Source organism: Mustela erminea, chromosome 3, assembly GCF_009829155.1.
Source record: "Mustela erminea isolate mMusErm1 chromosome 3, mMusErm1.Pri, whole genome shotgun sequence".
NCBI lineage: Eukaryota > Metazoa > Chordata > Mammalia > Carnivora > Mustelidae > Mustela > Mustela erminea.
In genome coordinates, this window is record NC_045616.1 from 50,449,322 (window position 1) to 50,470,388 (window position 21,067).

Consider the following 21,067-nt stretch of genomic DNA (forward strand, 5'->3'; position numbering starts at 1 on the left):
TGAAATTATAATATCAAAGTGGCTAACACTTGGAGAACATTAGACTGGAAGAAAGAAAACATCAAAACCTACTCCCCACACTGACATACATGCTCCTCTCTCTCTGCTGAGACTATATATGATAGTCCTTTATATTTTACATATTGGAGACTGTTTAAAGTTATTATATCCTACTGGACTAGCTATGATTTTATTTACAGCTGTATCCTCAATATCAAGTGCAGTATCCAGCACATTTTAAGTGTTCAATGAATATTTACTGAGTAATGAACTCCATTTAACTGACTTACCCTCCCTATAAAAGCATTCATGTTATGCATTTGGTTATCTGCCCCAGAGAAAAACAGAACTGTTAATGAGCTTCCAAGCATCCCTGACTAAAAGAAACACTTCTGAGCAACATTTCAGGTTACATGCACTATCATACTACAAATCGTGTTTAAACTGGAACAAGTCTAGGGACCACACTACACTGAAATGGTCACTCCAAATCTTTGCCAGCACGTAAGCTATCTTCTCAGACTAGAGAAATGCCAGTACATAGTTCCTGCTGCTTTCCATTGCCCAATGGCCCAGTTTTGCTAAGTGATCCTAAAAGCAATGATTCCCAAAGCCACAAGCTTTAAATTTGTACCCATCACTGCAAAACCTGATTGCTAATCTTCCAAGGAGATGGAACCTTGGAAGTTTGGGATCAAAATAAGGAAATAGAAAACCGCTTAATGGTCCTGTTGGGGGAGAGCCAACAGTCACCAGCCTCTATTCAGCAGGTCCAAAGTTTGAGTCAATGTAGACCGTATTTTCCCGGTGTCTCACGTGTGCCTTGTTTCTGCATGAGAGCCAATCGTCGTCCTCACCCAATTCATCACTACGACCACTTCTCAGCCCTGCCTCAGAACCTCATCAGAACCTGCCATCAACTTTTTTCCTCAGCAGCATTTGTTTCCTTGTCATTTTGGTGGTCTTTGGTCTTTCCAAATAGATTATAAATGTCTCACAAGCACAAGCATTTTCTTTTCCAGTGCGATAGCATTTAGCATGGTTCTAGTGAACAAAATACTCCCCTTACCACATCTGTAAGAGTAACTTTGATTCATCTAGTAAGATGAATCAAGACTTCTAATGTGCTAATGATCAAGACCAAAACTAATTAAATTGTTTTCTCCTGATGTTATTTTAGAAGTTTGTTCTAAAATCTAAATGTGCAAAGACTATGAAGATTAGCTAAAGAGGAATGGGAAAAATTAATGATGTGGTCAAAAGGGAAATACTATGTTAAAAAGCAGGAGAGGAAAAAGACAAATAAGGAAACATGGACTAATATGACCATGCAAATGTACTGTAGATGTTACCAGGTAAACTGCATCATGTGACATTAAGAGGTAGGTAAGGAGTCAATTATTTGCTATCTGTGTGTCATCAATGTACTTTATGTAGGGAAGGTAAACATCGAGTACCTGCCTCATCGAGGCTCAACTGAGTGACTGCCTGGAGAGTTAGACAGGGATTTATCTAGGATAGCAAGGAGCTCTAACCAACATTTTGGCTGGCCTGTGCCTCTGCCAAACTAGTTGCTAAACATTTTGACTGTCATCCCTGGTCACATTCAAATAACTATAATTAAATATCTATGTCATGGAATGGAAGAGGAGGTTGTTGAGTGTCAAAATAATTTTAATAGAAAAATATAGATGGCATTAAGCTAATGTGAATCAAAACCAGTAAATAACTTGGTGAATAGAATTAGGATTTATAAGATTCAATAAACTGGAGGAATAGGAATAAATAACAATTCTGACTGGTGGAAATTTGTTGGGTAACATAAAGGGGATGATGCTAGGTATAAAAGGAATTACACAATTGAAAAATTAGGACTCAATTATTACTGAATGGCTAAAATACAGTAAAAATTCTAGGAGGAGGAATCAAATCCTAAAAGTGGACCGTAAAGATGTGTATTCCAATATTTTCCTTTTGTAAAAGAGAAGGATAAAGAGTAGACACTAAAAGATTTCATTGAGTCTCCCAATTGATAGTTAATCTGGGCCATAAATAGAGGCTTCATGACATTTAGTTTTCACTATATTATTTTATCATGGTGTCATCTGAAACTGTAAAGAACTATATAAAATTGATAAATGCTTATAAAAAAGAACAGAGTAGGTAAGAATCATAAGATGGACTTCTCAATACTCTAATTAGTATAAGGTACTGTCAAACTGAGCTAAACCATGGTAAGAAAATACAGTATGATTTCAGATGAAAACTACAAACTATAACTGAAAACTTTTTAGAAGATGCATGAGGAATTCTTTTTAAAAAATCACTAAATATTTAAACTACTGTAATACATACACCCAATGTTAAAAAAAAAAAAGTTATATAAACTGCATTGGTTCAAAAGGAGAACGACCAAAAAAATAGTTTTAATCTATTTCCCAACATAAAGGAAGAATTTCCTAGTAATGAGACTTAGATTTGGGGGATGGATTATTGAAAGTGGTTTGGAAATTCAGAATGAGGTTTCAGAACAGGATAGCCAATCATGTGTTTGGATGATTAAATTAAATATTTTCCAGGGGAAGAACACAGACTTATGCATTTTTAAGATCTTCCCTATATTGTGAAAGTATAAATGTTATAGATTGTTTAACTGGCTCAGAGCTAAGTGACATTTACAGTCCATTAAATTCTAGCGTGGCGCCTCAGAACGACATCATGAGTTCACGTTATGGGTCTATGCCACAAGAAAACAATGTTTAATGAGTAACTATCAGTGATTCAAGTAATTCACCCTCTCAAATTAAATTTAAGACAGAATACTATTATTACAAATTCTGTAGCATGAGCACATTTTTATGTCCATTACTCCAGAAATATACCTGTAATAATGATCCTGGCAAAAGCTGCAAATCCACTGTCATCCTTCCCCCTCACAATCTGTGCCCCCCCTTGAGGGTCTGTGAGAAACACGTAGAAGAATTCCTGCCCCTCAGGCTCATCATCATCCAAAATCTGAACCAATACTTTACGTTCTCTTTCTCCATCTACAAACGTAAGGATAAGAGTTTGTTCTTCAAAATCTTCTTCTTCAGTAGCCCACGTTAGGTTGGAAATTCCATAGCTATCATGAAAGGGCAAAGCATTTGGTTCCCTCTGAGCAGATCTTTCACCAAAAGTTTTAACGGTTATGGTGACATTGCCAGTAGACCCACCAGTTCTTCGGATGAGAATTTCTGCAGCATTAAGTGTACCGTTTTTCACCTCTTCTTCAACATAAACAATAGGTGGCCCAAGACTAAAGATTCCACGGATGGAAACATTTGCAGTCACAGTGCCCACATCAGGCTTCTCAGACAAGGCAGATGTATCCGGAACGGTGACAAGTTTCTCAGGGATGGCAGATACACCAGCTGCCTCGGTAATAACAGCAATCATTTCAGTGGGCTGTGGAACAGCCGTTATCTTGGTTGTGTCAGGGTATGTGGTTGAGAAGTCAGTTACTGCGGGAATGAGAGCTGTGTTAACTGCTACAGCCACAGTTGTCTTAGGGAAAGAAATATCCATTCCTGCCGGATCATCGTTATCCAATATTGTGATCAATGCCACGCTAAAATCTAGATTGAGGCGTGGTCTCCAACGGGCATCTAACTTTTGTAATCCTGTCATTTCTACTGAAGTTAGATTAATGTAAAAAATTTCCTCTTCCTCGGGAAGCTGGTCATTAATAATGATTATTTCAAAATCCACCTCAGGTTGGAATTTTTGAAAAAGCAATTCCCCATTCTTAACAGGCTCAAAGTCTTCCAGAGGCTTTGCACTTCCTGCAGCTGTCTGATAGGAAATTTTAACAAGATCACCATGGAAGCCAAACAGTCTTTGGACATATAATCTGATCATCTGTGTATCCTCTGACACCATGACATTTCTAGAACTAGGGGAAAATTGAAAGACTCCCATTGGTTCAATTTCAGCAAAGGTGAAACCTGATCTGAAAAAAAAAAATTAAAGAACTGATAAAACATAGGAATATCATTGTAGAGATTCTTTTTCAAATACTTAAAGTGCTTCTCATGAGGGCATCTTAAAGATGGTATGCCCTTTAAAAGTTCCCAAAACCCTACTTACTTATCAATGAATACACCAGAACACATGAAATGTAAGAACAGAAGCTGGGGGACAAACCTCACACGTTGGAGCACAGTGAAGAGTTTCTAGGTCTCTGGTCTGTTTCTCCAGTTTATACCAGAGAAGCTCTCTCAAGAATCTGAAATATCAGGCTCTCTCTTAGGATCAGTACACAGGGAGCCAAAAATTTAAGATCTGTGGATGTCAGCCAGATTTCTTATCTACTAAATAGAAACAGTTTTCCCTATTTGGTGTAAAATCCTTGCTTGTTCCAGGTGGCCAGTAATGAAACTATTATCTCACATAATTGTTGCTAAAAATCTTACATACAAATTTGAAGAAACATCCATGATTGAGAGATTTATCCTTAGCTTTTTGCTATGGAGTTTTGTTGGGAGTTAATAGCTTTGCCAGAGCTAACACAGGTGGCCCATCAGCAGAATTCAGGCCACAGACATACTTTCTTTCACTGACAGGTTGTTTTTTTTGCTTTTTTAAAAAAATGTTCTTAATGTTCTTTAATCCTTTAGTGAGGACACCCCAAAACCATCACTCTCTATTGTCAAGAACCCATCATTCAACACATAGAACAGTGGTTATGAGTTCAGACAGTAGAAGGCAACCTGGATTCAAATCATGGTCCCAACCTTATTAGCTGTGTGGGTCAATTATATGTCTGTGAGTCCTTTCTTCATCTAATGGGACTACTAATATCCCTAGTATCCATGCCATATGGCTATTGGGAAGAGTAATAGTAAACATATATATACATACTAAATATATATAAACACATACTACACACATATACACATATAAATTATATACATATATATGAATATTTTATATACACATAAAACTTATTTTATACATATGTGTGTGTGTGTGTGTGTGTGTGTATGTATATATAATTTAAAAGCAATGCCTGATCTAGGGTAAGTACTACAAAACTGTTAACTGTTGCTGTTGTTAAGGCATTTAAATTTGTTACCCAGCAATACATTATGTGGCCAAACATTTTTTAATTGGCATATGTATAATCTAAAACTATAATTGATTTGTCAATCAATATCTCCTACAATTAAACATATATACAAACATACTTGAACACATTGGTGTTGCCTGCACTTTTCCCCTATTTTCCAAGTAAGTAAATGAAGAACAGGAAGATCAAGTAACTTTCCCAAAGTCACACAGCAAGTAATTAGCAGAGCCAGGACTAAATCCATGACTCTACCTCTAAGGTCTTTCCTCTGCTGTTTTGATCAAGCCCATTCCAGGTATGAGAAAAGTAAATTGCTTTTGTCTGGGACATATTTATCTGCAAATATACTGACTTAAATTAAACTCAAAAATTAAACTCAATGGTACAAGTCACATTGTAACCCTGGTATAATGTTGATTCTTATTCTTAATCCCTTGGGAAAATTAGGTGTGTTTCAGCAGATGCTTAGAAAGACAGACTCCTTTAATAATAGGTGACTTTGCTATCACAATTGGAGATGTTATTCCAGATTTATGTGGAGACCAACACAACTGAGAGAGAGGTCAGAGAGAATACTCTTCACAGCAAGCAGTGGGTGGTGGCTCTACGGAAGTTGGCCTCCCTCCGTGGCATCTCTGGCATACACGCCACATGTAGCTCTGACACTAAAACCGTTCTTGCTGCTGCTTTGGGGAAAGCAATCCTTGTGTCTTCTTCTGTTTCAACTGATAAATTCCCAATTACTTCCCAGGGACTGTGTTGGTTGAGAATGAAGCCGATCTTACCGAAGTCGAGCCCCACCAGGGGCACTGCTCTGTACTCCTGAGAGATGAAGAACAAAGGCCTCTGGCTGACCAGGACTGGGAAACGTCCATAGCAAGATTCCTTTCCTTTGTTCTCCATGGGAAAATGAAAGGCTCCCTGAACAGGAATAGAAGGAAAGCAGGGTATTATTTCTGAGTTCTTACACTGGGATTCAACTCTTTTTTTTTTTTTTTTTAAAGATTTTATTTATTCATTCGACAGACAGAGATCACAAGTGAGCAGAGAGGCAGGTAGAGAGAGAGAGAGGAGGAAGCAGGCTCCCTGTTGAGCAGAGAGTCCCATGTGGGGTTCTATCCCAGGATCCTGGGATCATGACCTGAGCTGAAGGCAGAGCCTTTAACCCACTGAGCCACCCAGGCACCCGTGGGATTCAACTCCTAAAGATGTAGTAAAATAGAGTCTTTTCCAGAATTCTGTGACTGTTTACCAGAGGTAACACATTTAAAAAGTTGGGGAGAGAGGTATGTGAACTGAAATAAAGATCTCTACACCAAAATTTTGCCTTAACTCCCTGTCTCTTCTATGGAGTAGAGGTCATGTCATCTAACATGTACATCTCACTGACCCTCCCAGAGCTAACGGGATAATAAAAACAAAAAGGATATGAAGCCACAGCTGTCCCATTGTCAGAAATATTCAGGTGAACACATAAATGAACACAAAGGCATGCCTTTTTTTATTATTATTGTATGGGCCACATTAGGTTTTTAGTACTACTTTTAACAAACTCCTTCTATATCAACAGAGTAATTAATCAGCTTAGTGATCACTATGTCCAGGAGACATAAGAGGTTTTTAATTTGAATAAAGTTTCTCATTTTTACCAAGTAGACTGTGGAACTCTGATCACTAAAATATGAGAGGACTATATTAGGAAACAAAGAGTTCATTATCAAAAGGAAGGACAAGTGAAGAAAATTAGTGGCCAATCACACATCTATCTCTGCGTTCTACAGGGAAGACCTTAGCAAAGCAACAACTCACCTAGTTTTGGGGTCATGTTGCCAACAACAATGAATTCGGGGATTTCTAACCCAGGAGCATATCCAGCCACCCAGGCAACCATGAGAGAGCCATACGTGCCTCTCCTAGAAATCACAACTTGGCTTGTTCCCGCAGTCATGTCCATGAGTGGAAAAGCAATAGATTCAAATCCAACCTGAGGAAAAACATGCTTAGAATATTTTTTTTATTAATACCTCAAATTTACAATCCCCACAAAAAGCTAATGGACTCAGTTAGGTGGGGTACCCACACCTCCTAGTTACATAAGACTTTGGGCTTCTATTGTTACTTAAATCCACCCCTTTGCAGGCAGAAAGCACTCTCCTGGATGACAGTTCTGGGCAATACACTGGATTTCATTTTCTTCATGCTGTATTGCTGTTTGGTTGATTACCCAAGCAGAGTGAACAAAACCTGATCGAATTGAGCCTCTACAGGGGCAGGCCGGGCAGAGGGGATGTGAGCACAGACACCATAATAAGAAAGCCCTCAGCCAAACCCAGGATACAGGACACCATACAGTACAAACATGCTTAGAATATTTTATTTCTCCCTAAAGTTTCCTGTTTTTTTGAAAAGTGGGTTAAAAGTCAACTTTCTCTTTGTTTATATAACATACTTTCTTGTTTTAAAATATATTCAATTAGAGGAGTAAAATGGCAGAGGAGTAGAAGACCTAAATTTCATCTGCTCCCAGGCATTCAGCTAGCTATCAAACCATTCTGAATACCTACAAACTCAACAGGAGACTGAAGAAAAGAATAGCAGTAATTCTAGGAACAGAAAAGCAACCACTTTCTGGTAGGTAGGATGTGTGGAGAAGTGAATCCAAGGTGATATACGAGAAGGTAGACTGCAAGGGGGAGGGGTCTGCTTCCCAGCAAGTGATAGAACAGTGGAGCACAAAATCAGAACTTTTTGAAGTCAGCTCTGCTGAGGGATGTTGCTCCAGTGGCTAAGTGGGGGGTGGAACCCTTGTTCGGACAGTGTGGTCTCAGGACCCTCGGGGTCACAGAAAGACCGGGGGTACCTGAGTGTGACAGAGCCCCCAGGTATTGGAGCAGGGAAACTGACCATAGAGATGTTGCTGAGGAGTGGGCTCTCAGCTTGGGTTTGCCATAAATCATGATCTGAGGCAATTTCAGGCCACTACTCTTCTAGCAGGGACCCAACAAGTGGCAGATCCAGGGAAACTCCCCTTCCTCCCCCAGGAGGAGCAGCACAGGAGCACACCACAGGAATCTGCCATGTTTGGAAACCCCAAAAGGGGTCGTATACCAGAGACAGAAATGTTCAGCCACAGTCCGAGTGAGAATGGAGTGCGGCCAGAGACCTGGGACACAGGAGTGATTGACTGCTTTTCTCTGAGGGGTCACTGAAGAGTGGGGCTCTGAGCTCTCAGCTCCTCTGGGGCCAGAGATTGGGAGGCCTCCATTTTCATTCCTGTCCTCCAAAGCTGTACGAAAATCTTTCAGGAAACAAAAACTACCAAGAGCGATCCTCAGATTATTTAGCCTAGCCCCTGGTAAGGGTAGTGCAATTCTACCTTGGGCAAAGACATTTGAGAATCACTTCAACAGGCCTCCCCCGCAGAAGATCAGCAAGAACATCCCACCAAGACTGAGTTTACCAATCAATGAGAACAGCAAAACTTCAGAGCTATGGGAATACAGTACATAGAATTCATGTTTTTTTTTCACAAGATACTTTAGTCTCTCAAAGTTAATTTTTTAAATTATTTTTATTTAAAAAAATCAATCAGCTTAGTGATATTTTTATTTTTTTAAAAAAAATTTAAAATCTTTTCTTCTCTCCTTTTTCAAGCAACATCTTACCAACTCCTTTTTAAAAATCTTTTATAATTTTCATTTTTAGAGTCACATTCTATACCTTCATTGTATTTAACCTTATTTTTTGTAGACATATAAATTTTTCATTCTTTAAAATTTGGGGATACAGTTTCTTCTAACAGACGAAAATATACCCTAAATCTTTTGTATAAGTAGCGCGCGCTAACCGATTGCGCCACTGGAGCTCCGACCCTAAATCTTTTGAATGGCTTTGTTCTAGTCTCCTGCCTGATCACATTCTCTCTTTTTCTTTCCTAAATTTTTTTTCTTTCCTTTTTCAACCAACTTCTTATCAATTCCTTTTTTATTTTTTTTTAAAGATTTTTTATTTATTTGTCAGAGAGAGAGCGAGAGCGAGCACAGGCAGACAGAGTGGAAGGCAAAGTCAGAGGGAGAAGCAGGCTCCCTGCGGAGCAAGGAGCCCGATGTGGGACTCGATCCCAGGATGCTGGGATCATGACCTGAGCCGAAGGCAGCTGCTTAACCAACTGAGCCACCCAGGCGTCCCTCAACTCCTTTTTTAAAATCTTTTTTAATTTTCATCTTTAGTCATATTCCATCCCTTCATTGTATTTACCCTTATTTGTGTGTGTGTGGGGGGTGTTTTCTTTTTTTCTCTCTTTAAAATTTTGGGAGGCAGTTTCTTATAACAGAACAAAATACATCCAAAATCTAAGTGTGTGGCGCTATTCTATTCATCAGCTTGATAATATTTTTTTTTCCCTTTCCTTTCATTCCCTCCAGTTTCAGGTGTCTTCTGTTTCTTTAGTGTATATTTTTCTGGGGTCGTTATTACCCTCTCAGCATTTCATTCTCTCATTTGTCTATTCTTACCTGTACAAAATGAGAAAATGGAAAAACTCACCTTAAAAAAAAAAAGAATGAGGCAGAACCAACTGCCAGGGACCCAATCAATAAGAACATTTGTAAGATGTCAGAACTAGAGTTCAGAATGATGGTTATAAAGATACTACCTGGGCTTGAAAAAAGCATAGAAGACACTAGAGAATCCTTTTCTGGAGAAATAAAAAAACTTAAATCTAACCAAATCAAAATCAAAAAGGCTATTAATGAGATGCAACCAAAAATGGAGGCTCTAACTGCTAGGATTAATAAGGCAGAAAAGTGAATTAGTGATATAGAAGACCAAATGATGGAGAATAAAGAAGCTGAGACAAAGAGAGATAAACAACTACTGGACCATGAGGGGAGAATTCGAGAGATAAATGATACCTTAAAACAAAACAATATTAGAATAATTGGGATCTCAGAAGAAGAGAGAGAGAGGGGGGCAGAAGGTATATAGGAACAAATTATAGTAGAGAACTTCCCTAATTTGGGGAAGGAAACAGGCATCAAAATCAAGGAGGCATAGAGAACCCATCTCAAAATCAATAAATATAGGTCAACACCCCATCATGTAATAGTAAAACTTACAAGTCTCAGAGAAAAAGAGAAAAATCCTGAAAGCAGCTCAGGACAAGAGCTCTGTAACCTACAACAGTAGAAACATTAGATTGGCAGCAGACCTATCCACAGAGACTTAGCAGGCCAGAAAGAACAAGCATGATATATGCAGAGCACTAAACAAGAAAAATATGCAGCCAAGAATATTATCTCCAGCTATGTTGTCACTTAAAATATAAGGAGCAATAAAAAGCTTTTAGGACAAACAAAAACTAAAAGAATTGCCAACACTAAACCAGCCCTACAGGAAATACCAAAAGGGGTCCTCTAAGCAAAGATAGAGCCTGAAAGGAACAGAGACAATATACAGTAACAGTCACCTTATAGGCAATACAATGGCACTAAATTCATATCTCTCAATAGTTACCCTGAATGTAAATGGGCTAAATGCCCCCAAAGAAAAGGCACAGGGTATTAGAATGGATTAAAAAACAAGACCCATCGATATGCTATCTATAAGAAACTCATTTTCGACCTAAAGACACCTCCAGACTGAAAGCAAGGGGGTGAAAAACAATTCCCACACTAATGGACATCAAAAGAAAGCTGGGGTGGCAATACTTATATCAGATCAATTAGATTTTAAGCCAAAGACTATAATAAGAAGGACATTATATCATACTTAAAGGCTCTATCCAAAAAGAAGGTCTAACAATTTTGAATACCTGTGTCCCTAACATGGGAGCAGCTAATTATATAAGCCAATTAAGAACAAAATCAAAGAAACACATCAACAATAATACAATAAAATAATAGTAGGGGACTTTAACAGCCCCCTCCCTGAAATGGACAGATCATCTAAGCAAAAGATCAACAAGGAAATAAAGGCTTCAAATGACACACTGGACCGGATGGACATCACAGATATATTCAGAACATCCCATCCCAAAGCAAGAGAATACACATTCTTCTCTAGTGCACATGGAACATTCTCCAGAACAGACCACATCCTGGGTCACAAATCAGGTTGCAACCAGTATCAAAAGATTGGAATCATACCCTGCATATTTTTAGACCACAATGCTCTGAAGCTAGAACTCAATCAAAGAGGAAATTTGGAAAGAACCCAAATACATGGAGGATAAAGAGCATCCTTCTAAAGAATGAATGGGTCAACAAGGAAATTAAAGAAGAATTGAAAAAAGTCATGGAAACAAATGAAAATGAAAAAACAACTGTTCAGAATCTTTAGGACACAGCAAAGATGGTCCTGAGAAAAGTATATAGCGATACAAGCCTTTCTCGTGAAACAACAAAGGTTTCAAGTATAAAACCTAACCCTACACCTAAAGGAGTGGGAGAAAGAAGAACAAATGAAGCCTAAACCCAGCAGGAGAAGAGAAATAATAAAGATCAGAGCAGAAATCAATGAAACAGAAACCAAAAGAACAGTAGAACAGACCAATGAGACCAGGAGCTGGTTCTTTGAAAGAATCAATAAGATTGATAAACCCATGGCCAGACTTATCAAAAAGAAACAATAAAGGACACAAATTAATAAAATCATGAATGAATGGGGACAGTTCATAACCAACACCAAAGAAGTACAAATAATTATAAGAACATATTATGAGCAACTATACATCAGCAAATTTGACAATCTGGAAGAAATGGATGCATTCCTAGAAATAAAAACTGAAACAGGAAGAAATTCCTAGAAATGAAAACTGAAACAGGAAGAAATAAAAAACCTGAACAGACCCATAACCTATAAGGAAACTGAAGCAGTCATCAAAAATCTCCCAAGAAACAAGAGCCCACGGCCATTTGGCTTCCCAGGGGAATTCTACCAAACATTTAAAGAAGAATAAATTCCCTATTCTTCTGGAACTGTTCAAAAAAATAGAAACGGAAGGAAAACTTCCAAACTCATTTTATGAGGCTGGCATTACCTTGATCCCCAAACCAGACAAAGACACCATAAAAATATATATATATATTATAGACCAATATCCCTCATGAACAAGGATGTAAAAATTCTTACCAAAATACTAGCCAAAAGGCTCCAAGACTACATTTAAAAGGATTATTCACCACGACCAAATGGGATTTATTCCTGGGCTGCAAGCATTTGACAAAGTACAGCATCCTTTCTTGATTAAAACTCTTCACAGTATAGGGATAGAGGATACATACCTCAATATCATCATAAAACCCATCTATGAAAAACCCACAACAAATATTACTCTCAATGGGGCTTAGTTTTTCCCCTAGGGTTAGGAACAGGGTTAGGAACACAGCAGGGATGTCACCTATCACTAATGCTATTCAACATAGTACTATAAATCCTAATCTCAGCAATCAGACAACAACAACAACAACAACAAAATAAAGGGCATCTGAATCGGCAAAGAAGAAATCAAACTCTCACTCTTTATATGGAAAAGCCAAAAGACTCCACCCCAAAATTGCTAGAACTCATACAGGAATTCAGTAAAGTGTCAGGATATAAAATCAATGCACAGAAATCAGTTGCATTTCTATATACCAACAACAAGATAGAAGAAAGAGAAATTAAGGAGTCAATTCTATGTACAGCTGCACCCCAAACCATAAGATATCTAGAAAGAAATCTGATCAAAGAGGCAAAGAATCTATACTCAGAAAACTATAGAATACTCATGAAAGAAATTTAGGAAGACACAAAGGAATGGAGAAACGTTCTACGCTCATGGATTAGAAGAACAAATATTTCTTCACATTTAACACAATCCCTATCAATCTACACATTTAACACAATCCCCATCAAATTACCATCAACTTTTTTCAAAGAAATGGAACAAATAATCCTAATTTTGCATGGAACCAGAAAAGATTAGGAATAGCCAGAGGAATGTTGAAAAAGAAAACCAGAGCTGGTGGCATCACAATTCAGACTTCAAGCTCTATTACAATGGTGTAAACATCAAGACAATATGGTATTGGTTAGGGTGCCTGGTTGGCTCAGTTGGTTAAGTGTCTGCCTTTGGCTCAAGTCATGAATCTGGAGTCCAGTTCTCCCTCTGATCCTCTCCCCTCTCATGCTTTCTCATTCTCTCTCAAATAAATAAAATCTTTAAAAAAAAAAAAAAAACAGTATGGTACTGGCACAAAGGCAGACACATAAATCAATGGAACAGAATAGAGAGCCCAGAAATAGACCCTCAACTGTATGGTCAACTAATCTTTGACAAAGCAGGAAAGAATGTCCAATGGAAAAAAAGACAGTCTCCTCAACAAATGGTGTTGGGAAAATTGGACAGACACATGCAGAAGAATAAAACTGGACCATTTCCTTATAGCACACACAAAAATAGACTCAAAATGGATGAAAGACCTCAATGTGAGACAGGAATCCATCAATATCCTTGAGGAGAACACAGGCAGCAACCTCTTCGACCTCAGCTGCAGCAACTTCTTCCTAGAAACATTGCCAAAGGCAAGGGAAGCAAGGGCAAAAATGAACTACTGAGACTTCATCAAGATCAAAAGCAAAGCAAAAGCAAAGGAGACAGTCAACAAAACCAAAAGACAACCGACAGAATGGGAGAAGATATTTGCAAATGACATAATCAGATAAAGGGCTAATATCCAAAATCTATAAAGAACTTATCCAACTCAACACCCAAAGAACAAAGAATCCAATCAAGAAATGGGCAGAAGACATGAATAGACATTTCTGCAAGGAAGATATCCAAATGGCCCACAGACACATGAAAAAGTGCTCCACGTCACTTGGCAGCAAGGAAACACAAATCAAAACCACAATGAGATACCACCTCACTCCAGTCAGAATGGCCAAAATTAACAGGTCAGGAAATGACAGATGTTGGTGAGGATGCAGAGAAAGGGGAACCCTCCTACACTGTTTATGGGAATGTAAGCTGGTGCAGCCACTCTGGAAAAACAATATGGAGGTCCCTCAAAGAGTTGAAAATAGAGCTACCCTATGACCCAGCAATTACACTACTGGGTATTTACCCCAAAGATACAAATGTATGATCTGAAGGGGCATGTCACACAATGTTCACAGCATCAATGTCCACAATAGCCAAACTATGGAAAGAGCCTAGATATCCATCAAAAGATGAATAGATAAAGAAAATGTGGTATATATACTCAAAGGAATATTAAACAGCCATCAAAAATTGAAATCCTGCCATTTGCAACCACATGGATGGAACTAGAGGGTATTATGCTACACGACAGAGAAAGACAATTATCAAATGATCTCACTGATAGGAAGAATTGAGAAACAAGACAGAGAATCATAGAGGAAGGGAGGGAAAAAAATGAAACAATATGAAACCAGACAGGGAGACAAACCTATGAGACTTTTAGTTGCAGGAAACAAACTGAGGGTTGCTGGATTGGAGGGGACTGAAGGATGGGGTGGCTGGGTAATGGACATTGGGGAGGGTATGTGCTATTGTGAGTGCTGTGAATTGTGTAAGACTGATGAATCACAGACCTATACCCCTTGAAACAAATAGTATGTTAATTTTAAAAATTTTTTAGAAAGACAAATATAAACTGTGGGGACAAGAAACATATGTCTCTGTTCATCTTGGACCTTCAGCATTCAGCCTATTTTTTGAAACATGGTAAAAAGGCAGTAGATATTTATAAATCTGAAAATTAATTGTTAATAAATTATCAATATATGAGATGATTCTTGTTTAACTGCCAATTCCTCCTTACTATGTCTCTTCATGTAAAATGGTTCTGGAATGATTAAAGAAATAAGGGTGCTATTCAAAAAATAAAATAATAAAATAGAATACATTCAATTGAAGAGTAATATGCTTAAGAAATGATGTCTGAGACTTTGAAATTTCTTTTATTTTATAATTCTGATTACAGTTTATAGCTTTTTTTAATCAAAATGGAATACTGTGAATTTATAATATCCAAAAAAGATTAAATGTAATCATGGTTTTATGAAAGCAAAAGATTAAAAATGGCATTTTAATATGACTTGTTTGTGGATTTTTGTAGAACCTGGTTTGTCTAGAACTGAAATCTGACATCTTCCTAAGATATAATAATAAATTCTTCATTTATAAAATGAGTATCATGAAGTAGATTTTCCATTAAGGTTCTTTTCAGCTCTCCAATTCAATTTAATTTTTTTTTTTTTTTGAGAATCAGAAACATCCAAAGATTTTTTTAAAATAAGCATCTTTTTAATCCATATCAAGTAAGATTTTGTTTTAAGGGCAAACTTCTCAGGGAACCCTGGGATTTAAAAGTGACTTATAGATGAAATAAGTTCTAGCCAGTGAGTAAAAATAAAACTAGATTTCTGGCTTCACACTGTGATTTGAATAACTCAGTTTACCTCTTTTGGTCCTAAAATCTTTAAATCGGGATACTATATGACTGACAGTTCTATACTAAGACTCAGTCTCCTTATTTTTTTTAAACTCTCTCTCTTTTTTTTTTTTTTTTTTGAGAGGGAGAGAAGAGAAGGTGGGGTGGGCGGGGAGAGAATCCTAAGCAGTTCCATGCCTGGCAAAGAGCCCAACATGGTATCAGATCCCACAACTCTAAGATCATGACCTGAGCTGAAACCAAGAGTTAGATGCTTAACCGACTGAGTCACACAGGTGCCCCCATCCTCCCCATTTTAAACTGGAATGGGAAGTAACAGAAAAGAGTGAGAAGGAACCCCAGGATAGCTTTTAGAGGTACAGAAAATAGAAAGAAAATAAAAACAAAAATGAAACTTGAATCTGACACCAGCCTAGATTCCCTATTACAGTGAGGCTTTTGCTTAGCAATTGTCAAAACCTTTGTCAAAAATCTAAGATTTAAAACAAAACAAAACAAAACAAACCTAAGATAATGCTTTGCAAGTGTCCTAACCACCTATCTCTCACACACACACACACACACACACACACACACACACACACACACACACATACTGGTAAGGAGTACCGAGGATACACTAAGGACAGGAATATATCCTGATTGGCCCCAAACTTGCCCTTCGAGGCGACACATGTTGCGACCATGTGCATGAACAAGGAGTAGGAAATATTTTGCTATGCCAAATGAATGGTTCATGTTGAAAGGAATCTTTTCTTATAACAACCTGTGAGCAAAAAGATGACAACAAAACTTCAAAGAATTATTAAGTTCTATTCCTCCATTCCCTCTTGAACAGATGAGGTGCAGGAGAAAGAAAAATCACTATTCTTCCCAGTCATTTTTAACGCTGATGGATTCCATTTAGGAGACAAAGCAAATTCATTCCCTACGGAGAAGCAGCCCATAAGGGAGTTTCTGAAGAGCATGCCCTTGGTGGTCAGAGACCCTGTTACACAAGCTTCTGGCCAGCCCCGGCTACAAATTGTGTAGAACATGTCCACATACTGGACTAGGCCTGCCTTAACCAAGCTGAAGGAGCTCCCGCCTGAAGGAACAGGATGCAATGTCATCTCCTCATGGTCTCAAAAATACACACATTGCCGTGAGCCAAAGACAACAGCCCTGTCTTGCTCCTATATTGACAGAACTGGCCTACATACAAAGTAAAGCCCTCAAGTTATTCTTTGCTCTCCTGTGAATCTATGAAGTGATTCAGAAACAATCTTTCCCACACTGAACTCTAGTGGAAGATTCTAATATTTAGGGGCAACCATGTCACAGCATCTCATCACTAGCATTATTCTCCATCAACACAGACTTGTGATAAAAAGAGCCCCCAAAACGAAAGACAAATAATCACGTTAGTAAATGAAAAAGTCTGGAATATTAACTGATGTTTTGTTCTAATTTTAATTATTTAGTATAAAATGCTTCAATATTAAATATTCAATAAAAATAACCTAAAAAACCTGGAAATCTTGATTCTAAGTGACTGTAATTTTAAAAATTCTTACATTCAAATTCTATGGGATACAAAATTTCTAAATATCCAAAAAGGAAAATTTCAAAACTTGGCAAGTTATTTTCATATAATGTATTCATAATGTCTACTTTAATATTGATTTAAAACAGTAATTTTGAGAAATTTCAAGTCTGAGAATCTTTAGTCCTTCCTGTGGATGCTGCCCTCTAGTGGTTCCTGGATGGTTCCACACCCAGGACCAATTACCTGAGAATTGGCGGCTTTCTCAGGGACAGGAAGGATAGCCGATTTAGCTTCCTGTAGAATTTTTGGCATGCCGTAGAACCGTCCACTGATGAGCATCGCAGTCACCAGTTGCAAGGTGAAATTAGAGCCCAGGGATAGAAAGACCTTTAAACAAACAAGATCAATGACTGTTTTAGTAGTAAGAATTAATTTTCAGAGAAAAATACTGACATTTGACGTGAGTCATTAGCACACTGCCTTAGGATCCTTTTGTACAGTTTTATCAATATATGACTCTCCCTGCCCCCCCCCCCAGGTTATAAAACAAACCACCAGTATGAAGTCTCCGGGGTGATGAGTGATAGAGTGTAAATACACAAATTTGTCAGTTCTCCATGTGTGCCCAAATGGCCTCAAGAACGGTAAGAATCACAGAAGTAGTGTTAGGAATAGAATGAATCATGTACCACAGGAATGAAAGCGCTCACTGGGGAACAGTCAGTTCCTAAAAGCAACAAAACTCACTTTCTTCCTCTTCATTAAGGAATCACTAATACTCCAGTGAAATTTACTCAAAATGGATAATGATTTAGGTATACCGATTACTTGAACATTTTGGATAAATAAAAATTACTAATGAAATGTATTAGATTACCAATTTTTAAAGTTTTCAAATCTAATAAATAAGGGAAACTCTGAATTTAAAAATTAATGTTACTCTATTTTTTTTTGAAATTTATAAAACATTTTCCCAATAGAAACATTGTTATTGGAGAAGGAGTCAAGATGGCAGAGAAGTAGCAGGCTGAGACTACTTCAGCTAGCCGGAGATCAGCTAGATAGCTTATCTAAAGATTGCAAACACCTGAAAATCCATCGGCAGATCGAAGAGAAGAAGAACAGCAATTCTGGAAACAGAAAAACAACCACTTTCTGAAAGGTAGGACCGGCGGAGAAGTGAATCCAAAGCGACGGGAAGATAGACCCCGGGGGGAGGGGCCGGCTCCCGGCAAGCGGCGGAGCAACGGCGCACAAAATCAGGACTTTTAAAAGTCTGTTCCGCTGAGGGACATCGCTCCAGAGGCTAAACCGGGGCGAAGCCCACGCGGGTTCAGCGTGGCCTCAGGTCCCGCAGGGTCACAGAAGGATCAGGGGTGTCTGAGTGTCGCAGAGCTTGCGGGTATTGGAACGGGAAAGCCGGCTACAGAGACAGAGCCGACAGTAAGCTCACAGCTCGGTGTTACCTTGAACTGGTCGCAGGCTCGGTGAGCTCGGAGCGCGGCCGGAGGTCAGGCAGACGGGAGTAACTGGGCGCTGTTCTCTGAGGGCGCACTGAGGAGTGCGGCCCTGGGCTCTCGGCTCCTCCGGGCCGGAGACCAGGAGGCCGCCATTTGTATTCCCGTCCTCCGGAACTCTACGGAAAGCACTCAGGGAACAAAAGCTCCTGAAAGCAAACCCGAGCGGATTACTCACCCCGGCCCCGGGTAAGGGCGGTGTCATTCCGCCTGGGGCAAAGACACTTGAGAATCACTACAACAGGCCCCTCCCCCAGAAGATCAACAAGAAATCCAGCCGAGACCAAGTTCACCTACCAAGGAGTGCGGTTTCAATACCAAGGAGAGCAGCAGAATTCCAGAGGAGGAGAAAGCCAAGCACGGAACTCATGGCTTTTTCCCTGTGATTTTTTTTTCAGTCTTGCAGTTAATTTAATTTTTTTCTTTTTAATTTTTTTTTTTTTTTCTCGCCTTCGGGTAAAATTTTTTTTTTGTTTTAACTGTTACCTTTTTCTTTTTTAACGATTTTTTACTAGTTTATTTAATATATATATTTTTTCTTTTTTACATTTTTCTTAGGTGTTTTCCTTTTTTTTTTTTTTAATTCTTTTCTTTTTTCTTTTTTTTTTTTTTCTTTTTTCTTTTTTTTTCTTTCTTCCTTTTTGAACCTCTTTTTATCCCCTTTCTCCCCCCTCACGATTTTGGATCTCTTCTAATTTGGTTAAAGCATTTTTTCCTGGGGTTGTTGCCACCCTTTTAGTATTTTACTTGCCCCTTCATATACTCTTATCTGGACAAAATGACAAGACGGAAAAATTCAACACAAAAAAAAGAACAAGAGGCAGTACCGAAGGCTAGGGACCTAATCAATACAGACATTGGTAATATGTCAGATCTAGAGTTCAGAATGACAATTCTCAAGGTTCTAGCCGGGCTCGAAAAAGGCATGGAAGATATTAGAGAAACCCTCTCGAGAGATATAAAAGCCCTTTCTGGAGAAATAAAAGAACTAAAATCTAACCAAGTTGAAATCAAAAAAGCTATTAATGAAGTGCAATCAAAAATGGAGGCTCTCACTGCTAGGATAAATGAGGCAGAAGAAAGAATTAGTGATATAGAAGACCAAATGACAGAGAATAAAGAAGCTGAGCAAAAGAGGGACAAACAGCTACTGGACCACGAGGGGAGAATTCGAGAGATAAGTGACACCATAAGACGAAACAACATTAGAATAATTGGGATCCCAGAAGAAGAAGAAAGAGAGAGGGGAGCAGAAGGTATACTGGAGAGAATTATTGGGGAGAATTTCCCCAATATGGCAAAGGGAACGAGCATCAAAATTCAGGAGGTTCAGAGAACGCCCCTCAAAATCAATAGGAATAGGCCCACACCCCGTCACCTAATAGTAAAATTTACAAGTCTCAGTGACAAAGAGAAAATCCTGAAAGCAGCCCGGGAAAAGAAGTCTGTAACATACAATGGTAAAAATATTAGATTGGCAGCTGACTTATCCACAGAGACCTGGCAGGCCAGAAAGAGCTGGCATGATATTTTCAGAGCACTAAACGAGAAAAACATGCAGCCAAGAATACTATATCCAGCTAGGCTATCATTGAAAATAGAAGGAGAGATTAAAAGCTTCCAGGACAAACAAAAACTGAAAGAATTTGCAAATACCAAACCAGCTCTACAGGAAATATTGAAAGGGGTCCTCTAAGCAAAGAGAGAGCCTACAAGTGGTAGATCAGAAAGGAACAGAGACCATATACAGTAACAGTCAACTTACAGGCAATACAATGGCACTAAATTCATATCTCTCAATAGTTACCCTGAATGTTAATGGGCTAAATGCCCCTGTCAAAAGACACAGGGTATCAGAATGGATAAAAAAACAAAACCCATCTATATGTTGCCTCCAAGAAACTCATTTTAAGCCCGAAGACACCTCCAGATTTAAAGTGAGGGGGTGGAAAAGAATTTACCATGCTAATGGACATCAGAAGAAAGCAGGAGTGGCAATCCTTATATCAGATCAATTAGATTTTAAGCCAAAGACTATAATAAGAGATGAGGAAGGACACTATATCATACTCAAAGGGTCTGTCCAACAAGAAGATTTAACAATTTTAAATATCTATGCCCCCAACGTGGGAGCAGCCAACTATATAAACCAATTAATAACAAAATCAAAGAAACACATCAACAATAATACAATAATAGTAGGGGACTTTAACACTCCCCTCACTGAAATGGACAGATCATCCAAGCAAAAGATCAGCAAGGAAATAAAGGCCTTAAACGACACACTGGACCAGATGGACATCACAGATATATTCAGAATATTTCATCCCAAAGCAACAGAATACACATTCTTCTCTAGTGCACATGGAACATTCTCCAGAATAGATCACATCCTCGGTCCTAAATCAGGACTCAACCGGTATCAAAAGATTGGGATCATTCCCTGCATATT

The 21,067-nt window shown here is 38.4% G+C and overlaps 1 protein-coding gene across 3 annotated transcripts in view; it reads right to left on the reverse strand.

The window, feature by feature from the left end:
* The window catches only part of ADGRV1 (adhesion G protein-coupled receptor V1), a 541,343-nt gene that overhangs the window by 322,417 nt on the left and 197,859 nt on the right, over positions 1–21,067 (reverse strand). For all 3 annotated transcript variants that reach the window (XM_032335763.1, XM_032335762.1, XM_032335765.1), the window contains 4 exons: positions 17,342–17,485; positions 6,920–7,094; positions 5,896–6,031; positions 2,883–3,991 (listed from right to left, as the gene is read on the reverse strand). In XM_032335763.1, coding sequence (XP_032191654.1) covers positions 2,883–3,991; positions 5,896–6,031; positions 6,920–7,094; positions 17,342–17,485 — 1,564 coding nt within the window. The remainder of the gene's footprint in view (positions 1–2,882; positions 3,992–5,895; positions 6,032–6,919; positions 7,095–17,341; positions 17,486–21,067) is intronic.